The 10,175-nt window shown below is 37.6% G+C and overlaps 1 protein-coding gene across 1 annotated transcript; it reads right to left on the bottom strand.

Moving 5' to 3' along the window:
• Window positions 1-2,689: 2,689 nt before the first annotated feature.
• On the bottom strand, window positions 2,690-3,455 carry LOC132053673 (secreted RxLR effector protein 161-like). Its single transcript, XM_059445787.1, has 2 exons — window positions 2,921-3,455; window positions 2,690-2,745 (listed from the first exon to the last, which is right to left on the bottom strand). The coding sequence occupies exons 1-2, from the start codon at window positions 3,453-3,455 to the stop codon at window positions 2,690-2,692; spliced, it is 591 nt and encodes a 196-aa protein (XP_059301770.1).
• Window positions 3,456-10,175: the final 6,720 nt, after the last annotated feature.

A 10,175-nucleotide genomic window follows, 5' to 3' on the forward strand; every position in this document is an offset into this window, starting at 1 on the left:
GTTCCATAAGGATTGGAGATCAAACGAGTCGACGAGAACGAGTTTGGAAAAGCTGGGCATTATACGGCCCAACATACTGGCCGTATGTTAAGCTGTATATTCAACCCAGATTGGCAGCCTTCACTGGACCACAAGTACAGCCAAACATACGGTCAGTATAATTTATACGGACCGTATGTTGGTCCGTGAAATCAAAGCGGACTGATTATGAGATATTAAAAAGGGGACCAAGTTCATTTCATTTCATTTCATCTTCACTCCCCTGCTCTCAAGAACTCTCTAGAACATTTCTCCATACCTCTCCCACAATAATTCAAGAGATATTAATGATCAACTTCATCAACCAAGAGAATCAAGTGCAAGAAACTCATTAAAGTCATCCAAGACAAGAAATGCAAGTGGAAGTGGAACTAGGGTTTTGCTCAAGTGAAGTGTCTCCACCCAAAGTCCATTCCTACACCATCTAAGGCAAGTTTTATGGTCATTCCATGTTGTTTAAAGTATTCAGGGGTCAAAAGACTCAGATTGTAGAATGAGATAGGAAATTGGTCATGAATATGAGAATAGTATCATTTTTAGTAGTAGCTTGGATTGAATCATGATTCTTGACATGTTGTGATTACGATTATGTTATAGATGACATTAAGAACATGGGATAGGCATTTCATATGAGTGAATGTAATAGTGTGGTATGACCATGGATATGGATGATTTGAAGTGAATTGAGGAATATGGATAATGTAGGTGAATGAAGACTATTGCTATGATGTTGTGAATGTTATTATAGATGTTTGGGAGTTGATATATGATATGGGGGAAGTTGTATAAATAAAGGAGATGCTGCCCAATTTTCTCTAGCTTTAGTCAAGTATGCTAAGCTATCGATTGTCTAATGTTAGTATAAACTCTAATGAAGGTAGAAACGTGAGCATTGAAGGAGAACGTCCAAGCGATAGAATAGTTGAACGAAAAGGTATGTAAGGCTAACCCTTCTTTCAATAAGGCATGGTTCCTTGGCCATATATCTATTCTTTCATGAGCCTATGATGACCTCCAAATGATTCTATCTTTAAAGCTACTAAAGCTCATGATTCTTGTTATGTTTATGATTCTACTAAATCCCTTATACGATGAGTGATCCTCTAAGGATAGATGTAATAAAACGATAATAGTAATGATGTCAAAGATGTTTATGAGCTCCTATATATATGTGTCTATGTATGACTATTATGTAACACCGAGCTTATATGGCTGGGTATGATATATATCGCGTGCGCACCACTGCAGTTGGGTACGGATAACCCTGAGCCTTGGTAGGGCCAGGTATGTATAATCACCGAGCCTTTCCATGGCTGGGTATGTGAAACACCGATCCTTTATGGTCGGGTATGCTATGAATACGAATTTGAATACGAATATAAATATGATTATGAATACGATTATGAATATGAATATGGATATGGAAATGTAAATAAGTGTGGATACGAATACGGATGCGGATATGGATATATGTACACAACCACGGATTAGAAATGGAAGGTCCCTATGAAAAGCAAGTAAGTGTTTATGACGATGGTTCTACTACCTCCCATCTTATGCTATTCCTTATGTTATCTTATATGCTTCCATAATGATGTTGATTATGCTTTACATACTCAGTACATTATTCGTACTAACGTCCTTTTGTTTGTGGATGCTGCGTCATGCCCGCAGGTGGCCAGGGAGACAGGCTTGATCCATAGCTCTATTACTCAGGGACTACGTAGCAGAGCTCCACTTCATTCGGAGCTACAGCTTTTGGTATCTATTCTTTTGTGTACATACTTATGGGCATGGCGGGGTCCTGTCCCACCTATATGATGTGACATACTCTCTTAGAGGCTCGTTGACATGTGTATATGGTTAGATGTATTTTGCCTTGTCGGCTTATATTTTGGATATCATTTTGTTAGCCTCGTCAGCTTATGTACATTGATATGGGCATTGTTATTGATGGTGGCATAAATGTATTGTTGCCCAATGGGATTAGTATGAATGATGGATAGAAAGTATGATTTAGCTATGCGGCTCACCTAGACGTAAATGGTAATGTATGATAAGAGGTGCCTGGGTGGGTTAGCACTAGGTACCCGTCATGGCCCTCCGGTTGGATCGTGACAGATCCCCAGAATAGTTGCATGTCTTCGGGTCCAAAACCATCACAAGCCTATATTTCTGATTTCTTAGGCACACTTTCTTTTGATAGAGGAGGAATACTTTGTTTCTATTCGGTTAGACTTTGTAGTCTCCGACTTGTTCTCCTGTAATCAGAGCTTTCTTCCATAACTCTAACCATGGCGGAGAAGAGGATTGTGAAAGGGTTATTTTGAAATGGAGAGAAGGAAAGGATTTTGGGTTGATGGAAGAGAGATATTATAGAAGTAAAAAGAAAGCGGATGGACGGTTGCCTTGGAAATTGAGTTGAGGTGACTGAAGCGACTGGTCAGGTTTCATGGGGAAGCGATGTAATGATGGTAAAAAGTGGAGGCGGGAGAGTACATTCACACGGTAATTAATGAGTACTTGAAGGCTAGATAAGGTAAGTAAATAAAAGTAAAAATAAGACAAGTAAAAAAAAAAATGCAAATGAACCTAATTATTTTGAAAGGTAGTAATTCCAAGACTATTTCTAAGGAAAAAAATTATTTGTTCAAGCAAGGGTTTTGTAAAAATATCGGTTAGTTGATTTACGGGAATCCACGAATTCTAATGCAAAATCACCATTTTCAACATGATGACGAATAAAATGATGCTTGATATATATATATATATATATATATATATATATATATATATATATATATATATATATATATATATATATATAAAATATGCTTTTCTCTAGAGTGATGCACAGTATATTTAGACAACATAATTGCACTAGTGTTCTCATAGAAAATAGGCACTGAATCATAAGATAGTTCACAATCAATCAATTGATGCATCATCCATAGTAGTTGTGTTCCAAAACTTCCTAAATCCAAGTATTCAGCCTCAGTGGTTGATAAAGCAATAGACGTTTGCTCCTTGCTATGCCAAGGGATGAGAGATTCTCCCAATATTTGAAAAGTACCATTGGTGCTTTTTCTGTCTATTTTATCTCCTGCAAAATCAGCATCTGGATATCCAAATAAGTCAAAATTATTAGAGTGAGGATACCACAGACCAAAATCTTGAGTGCCAATAAGATATCGAATGATCCGTTTTACTGTAGTAAGGTGTGACTCCTTAGGAGCTGACAAGAGTCTAGTGCATCTACATACACTGAACATGATATCCGGTCCACTTGCAGTGAGGTAAAGTAGTGATCCTATCATCACACGATATGTTTTCTCATCGACATCCTTTCCTGGAGCATCTGTCTCGAGGCACGTTGAGGGACTCATAGGTGCCCCAAAAGCTTTGGCTTTTTCCATTCTAAACCTTTTTATGAGCTACTTTGTGTACTTTGTTTGGCTCGCAAATGTACCATTAGTCAACTGCCTTATTTTCATACCTAAGAAGAATATTAGTTCTCCCATCATACTTATATCAAACTCTCCTTTTATGAGATCAGCAAAATTCTTACATAAAAGAGGGTCAGAGCTTCCAAAAATGATATCATCAACATATATTTGAAAAATTAAGATGCAAATTGATGATTTTTTAAAAGACAAAGTGGTGTCATTTTTTCCTCATTTAAAGTCATTTTCTAATAAAAAGGAACCGAGTCGCTCATACCAGGCTTTGGGAGCCTGTCTGAGTCAGTACAGAGCCTTTGTTAATTTGAAAACATGATCGTGACATTAGGAATTTTCAAAACCTGGAGGCTATGTTACAAACACTTCTTCTTTATTAAAACCATTTAAGAAAGCACTTTTTACATCCATATGAAATATCTTAAATCGTTTATAGGATGCATATGCTAACAAGATACGAATAGATTCTAACCTTGATGCTAGGGCAAATGTTTCATCATAATCAATACCTTCTTGCTGAGGGTAGCCTTGAGCTACAAGTCGAGCCTTGTTTCTAAAAGCTTGCCCAGACTCATTAAGTTTGTTCCGGAAGACCCATTTTGTCCCTATTACATAGGCATTTAGGGGTCTAGGAACCAATTTCCATAACAGATTTCTTTCAAATTGATCGAGTTCTTCTTGCATAGCTTTGGTCCAGTAGTCATCATTTAATGCTTCATCGACCTTCTTGGGTTCCAGTGATATCTAAGCGAATGCTGCCATCAGCTTGTGAGAGGATCTGGTTTGTATTTTTGCTTTTGAATTCCCAAGAATGAATTCATTTGGAAAGCTAGCTTCAGTTCTCCATTCTCGTTCCATGTTTATTTGTTGAGGCTCGGAAGCAGTCTTGTCATAAATCTTTTCTTGAGCTAATGGTTCTTTAATCTCCTAACTTTGTGTGATCTATGTTAATGACACTTCAGTAGTTGACTTGCCGATCACATCATTTGTCTGTTACACCTCGCACTTTTCAGAGCATGAGCATGCCACATATTTCACTATATTAATAGAGTACCGGAGACGTCCCGTGAGGTCTGAAAGGTACAAGCCATGGGAAGTACGGAACAATGAAGTAAAGGATGAATTATGATCTCGTAAGTCGTAACTGGGAAGGATAATCTTGGAACCAAAGGACATGACCCTTACCAAGTATAATTAATGATAAATATCATGTATGGAAAGTTTTGGAAGATTCCGAGATCAAGCAAATTGAAGAAAATAAGTTTGTCGAAAATTTGGAAAAAAAATTAGCAGAATCTTGGGTCAACTTCAGAGAGGTATATCTCCTGGTATATCAGGAGTTTTGAGGTGCTTCAAAACCCTAAAATCAAGTTCGTGGAGTGTGGTTTCCAATGCAACAAACCGTTAGTCAATACGACGTCAGAATAGGGAGTTATGGGCATTTTAAAATGGACTGCCAGAAGCCTGCGAACCTACGCGAAAATTCTAGAAACTACTTAAAAAGCCCACCAATTTCAGCCCATCAGCCATAACCGAATTGGACTACTAAATATACCCTCTTAAGTCATCTAAATCACCTCATTTTCCACCATTTCTCATCTCCACACTTCTCTAGAAGCTCCCACAACATTCATCCAATATTCTTACACCAAGATATAGCAAATTTAGGAGTTCCTACATCAAATTACGCTCGAGTTTGTAAGATTAACTACGAATCTCGACGAATAAAAGAAGGGCCACGACTTTGGGGCTCATATTTTCTCTAAAACTGAACCTTCTAGACCCTATGAGCTCTCTCCAACACTCCAAACCATTCCAAATCAAATCAAGAGAAGATCAAGCGATAAAATCCTTAACTAGTTCATGGAAGGAGCTTGTTCGTACTTCTAATTGAAGTTGTGGTGGATAAGCTTTAGGGTGAATTGTGCAAGGTGAAGTTATTCAAGTTATAAGGTTTGTTTTTCATCTTGAGTTTGATATTAAGTCATTTCTTTTGAGGACTTTAATGGGTTAAAGTAAGGGAAAACATGGCATAAAGGTCGTAGATAGATATGTTGATGTTGTTGGCTTATGGATTGATTTTCGAAGGAAGTTGCGGATGGATTTGCATACGTTTTTCATGCAGTATCTTGATTACATTATGGTTGATGTTGTTAATGATGTTTGAGAGTTTTTTTGTAATTTGGAGGAAGTAAATAATACAGGGGAGATGTTGCCCGAATTTCAGCAGATTCTAAGAGGATTTAATTTGAAGGCTTAAGACAAGCATGTGATGATAAGCCTAATAATAGTATGAATTATTTTGAATGTAGATTTACGAGCTTGGGAGGATAAGCGTTAAGTAGTTAAAGTTAAGGCGACTGAAAAGGTATGTTAAGGCTGTCCCTTTCTTTCTAAATGCATGATTCTTTTCTTATGAACCTATACGTGTATTCCATAACATCCTTATTCCCAAAAGCTAGAAGTTCATGATTCTTAGAGTTTCTTACGATGCTAAAGATAAATATGGTCCATGATGATAATGATGATGATGATAATCCCATTCAAGAGATTCCAAAGCTTATGGTTTTGATGCTATTATGAGATTATAGAGTTTATTTCATGATTTTCTTGATTTTATTCATTGTTGTTAATCTCATCTTATGATAATTGTTCCTCCAATGTGAGATATAGCGATGATGATTGTTCCATAATATAAATCGGAGGCCACCGACCTTACGTCAATCCGATAAATTAGTAGCTTTTAATTGGGGTCTCATGCATGCTTTATATATATATGTAGGTATTTTCTCACATCGTGCCTATATGGCCCGGCAGCACCACTACGGTGGGCGGCTATGGATAATGATAATAACACCATCCCTATATGGCCGGGCAGCACCACTACGGTAGGCGACTATGGATAACGATGATGACACCGTGCCTATATGGCCGGGCAGCACTACTAGTGGGCGGCGTGCGATGGTTACCCCAGACGCGGGAGGCCCAGACGCGGGCTAATGATTATATTATATTTGATATGCATGAAAAGTGTTTTCTTTAAAAAGCTAAGCATGCATGATATCCGCCTTACGAGGCAATCAGATGTACAGGTTATTTTTATCTCATGTTATGTTCCATATTTCTTGTTATGTTATTATTCATGCCTGACATACTCAGTACACTGTTCATACTGACGTCCTTTCTTGCGGACACTACGTTCATGCCCGCAGGTAGATAGGTAGATGGCCTAGACCCTTAGGAGCTTCATCAGCGGAGTCTCAGGAGCGCTCCATTTGTTTCGAAGCTGCATTTTATTGGTACTACTCTCTGTGTATATATTTGGGCACGGCGGAGTCCTGCCCCGTCTTTATAGATTCCTTTATTCTATATAGAGGCTCGTAGACAGATGTATGTAGCTAGATGTTCCATAACCTTATCAGTGCATATTGTTGTATAATATTTTGGCAGCCATGTCGGCTTGTGATGATGGGCACAGTTGTTGACGATTATATAGAGATATGCCACTATCATCTGATATATGCCCTTACAGAGTATGATACCTATGAGTTATCCTTGCGGTCCCCCTAGAAATGATTATGAGAAGCATGTTCAGAGGTGCTCGGTAGGTTAGCTCCGGGTGCCCGTCATGGCCCTCCGGTTGGGTCATGAAAAAAGTGGTATCAGATCAGTTTGTCCTAGGGTATGTCTGCGAGCCGTGTGCAGTAAAGTCTTGTTTATGGGTGTGAAGCACACCAAACTTATAAACAAGAGGCTACGTGGCATTTAGGAACCATTGTCCCTTCGTTCTCATCTTATATCTTACCGTAGAGCTAAATTATTGGATGTGATGTCCCTGATTCTAACCCTAAATGTTTTGATTGTGGATAAGTTGTTGATTATGCCGCTATGAGGTAATTGATGAGAATTGAAGTTGTTACTCCGAAAGGTATGTTTCCTGCCTTATTGATATTGACACACTTTGATATAAGAACTTGAGCTAGATGTTACGGGTATTTGTAATCGCCCTGTGAGGCATTGGATGTGTTTTCTGGGTTGTGTGCAGGAATGAGGCAGTAAGAAGTATAGAGGAAACTCTGCTGAAATTTTTACAAATTGAATTGTTTGAATGTCTATGCTATAGAGAAAGAATGAAGGGAAAATGTGACAATCGGATGTTTGGTAAGTCATGATTGAATGAACAATTATGAGATGCTTTCAAAAGAAGTTTTAGAATGATTTCAATTTAATTTAAGGGAAGAACCTTGGAGGGGAAAAATGATTAGTAATTAAAGGAACTGGAATGAGTTGCATTCGAGATTTCAGAGAATTGAGAATTATTGAAGATATAGGAAAAGTTGACATTAAGAATTCAAATGCAGTATTATAATTTATAGATTGGTGAGTAAGAGATAACGAGGAGATATTGATATGGGAAAGGAAGTTAACGAGTAGGGGAAAGTTTTACTCTAGAATTTTATATACATATACATATAAGATCAGGATGAGTTGATGACGGGTTTGTACTTATAGTGGAATGTTCTACAAATTTCTAGGCACATACTATAAACTGACAAAGGGAAAAGAGCACTTTAAGAGCAAAGGAAATCAAGAAGGACCTTGAGGACGAAAGTAAGAGAAAATACGTTAATGAATTGGTTAAAGGAAGTTATGTGACCATCGATGATAAGAGGAAATCTAATAAATTAGTAAGCTTGGCCAAAGGTAGAAATTGACAGCATAAGACAATGGACTTGAAATAGAGATACGATTAAAAGGAAACAGGACAATCTTAAATAGTATTGGCATATTTCGTAAGTGAGGTATTAATAAGCAATGTAAACGATAACTCATGAGTGGTCACATTAAATATTATGCATGCCCTTATGATCGATCTTACGATTTGTTAAAGGTATTGATTGAGCTGGGTATTGAAGTTAAGGTAGCAAATGCTACAAGGTAGGTTGATATTGTCTTCTCATAATGTTAAAGTAGGATAATCGTGATGTAATAATATCGGGGAGAAGAAGAATATGTGTATATAAGAGTAAGAAGATTATGATGACATGAGAAGAGGAGAAGGGTAAGCAAGGGAAGTATGTTGCTAGTATGGGTCAAGTAAGGCTTCCAAGAAAAGGGTTAAGGCGACGGTAGAGGTGAAGAGCCACCAGGATAAATTTCTAAAGTAAGTAAGCAGGAAAGATAGAGTATGTCAATATGGAATAAAAGACGAATGTGAAGATTCTAGAAACAGATCTTGATAAACAAGATTGAAGTACAATAACGATGGACATGGATATAACCTGAGAAGGAATAATCAGATTTTATGAAAAGTGTCAAGGGATTTTTGACTCTTAAGGTACATCCAAGAGGATAAATATGAAGCCATAATGATACATTCACCTAGAAAGCGGAAAAGCCCCCCCCACCTCCCCAAGAGGCGATCTTAGGAATGGAAAGGATTCGTATTTCTAATAGAATATTCTACGAATTCCAGGGCCAATGCTGTAGAATGGCAAGTGGGAAGAGCGCTTTATGAGCAAGGGAAGTCAAGAAAGACCCTAAGGGCAAAAGTAAGAAAAGTGGACTAATGAATTGGCAAAGGAAGTTGTGTAGCCATCAAGGACTAGAGGAAGGATAATAAGTTAACAAGTCCGTCCAAAAGGCAAAACATCAGTAACATGGGATAAGAGTCTCGATAAGGAGTACAAAAATTCAATCATAAAGGAAATAGGATGAATGTACGGGGGGTATGTATAAATACGAACAAGTTGTAGTATCATAAAGGAAGATAAGGACTCGACACAAGGAGAAAGAAAAAGGTGTACTTTGTGAAGATTTCATGAAAAGAACAGGAACCGGCAGAATATTAGAAGGACTATGATGCATGACTGTGATGCAAACAAGTAGTTAAGAGAACTACGGGACAATATGAGCTAAGCTAATGAAAGGATGAGTCGCGGGAATGAATGGCAGAGAGTAAAAACTACTAATGGTATAGTATAGATATAAATCAGAATTGGGAACTAAGAGCAAGAAGAATCTCAAGGATATTAGTAAAAAGATAGTTATGAAGGCAGATTAGGGCTGGAGGTCGGACACTCCATAAGGAGTCTAATGAATTCTGGTATCATCATTGATTCATTAGCCTAGGGGACTGTTAGTTATGAAAGGACGAGGTGATCAATAAAGAAAGCATCTGAATTATATCCGATATGTGTAAACATTTGACTTAGTACAAGAATCCAGTTAGCAAAAAGGAAATAAGTTAAACCATGCGATGAAAGGAACTCCGGCATTATACGGAATAAAGGAGTTGAAGGGCCACTAAATTTAGCCAGATGACGACCAAAGACGGTTAATATTCGAATGTTACTGGTATATGAGGACATCTTTAAAAAGGGAATAAGAACAGATTCAGTTCTGAGATGAATTACAATATTCCCAAATTAAAAAAAAAAAAAAAAAAGTGGGAATGGATTGAATACAAGTATAAGGGACAATCGGGACTACTAAAAAGAACTTGTAGCACTAGAAGAGATGGAAGGTTTAAAAGAGGAATATTTATAGGAAGTTCAATAATCTTCAAAGCAAAGGAAGATAGTGTGTCAATGGATAGCAAGACAGCAGTCCTGCCTGAGATTAGGAAGTACCTCGTAAGTCATGAAATTCTAAGTTGCCGGTTATATCAATTGTGAG

Source organism: Lycium ferocissimum, chromosome 4 (genome assembly GCF_029784015.1).
Source record: "Lycium ferocissimum isolate CSIRO_LF1 chromosome 4, AGI_CSIRO_Lferr_CH_V1, whole genome shotgun sequence".
Taxonomy (NCBI): Eukaryota; Viridiplantae; Streptophyta; class Magnoliopsida; order Solanales; family Solanaceae; genus Lycium; species Lycium ferocissimum.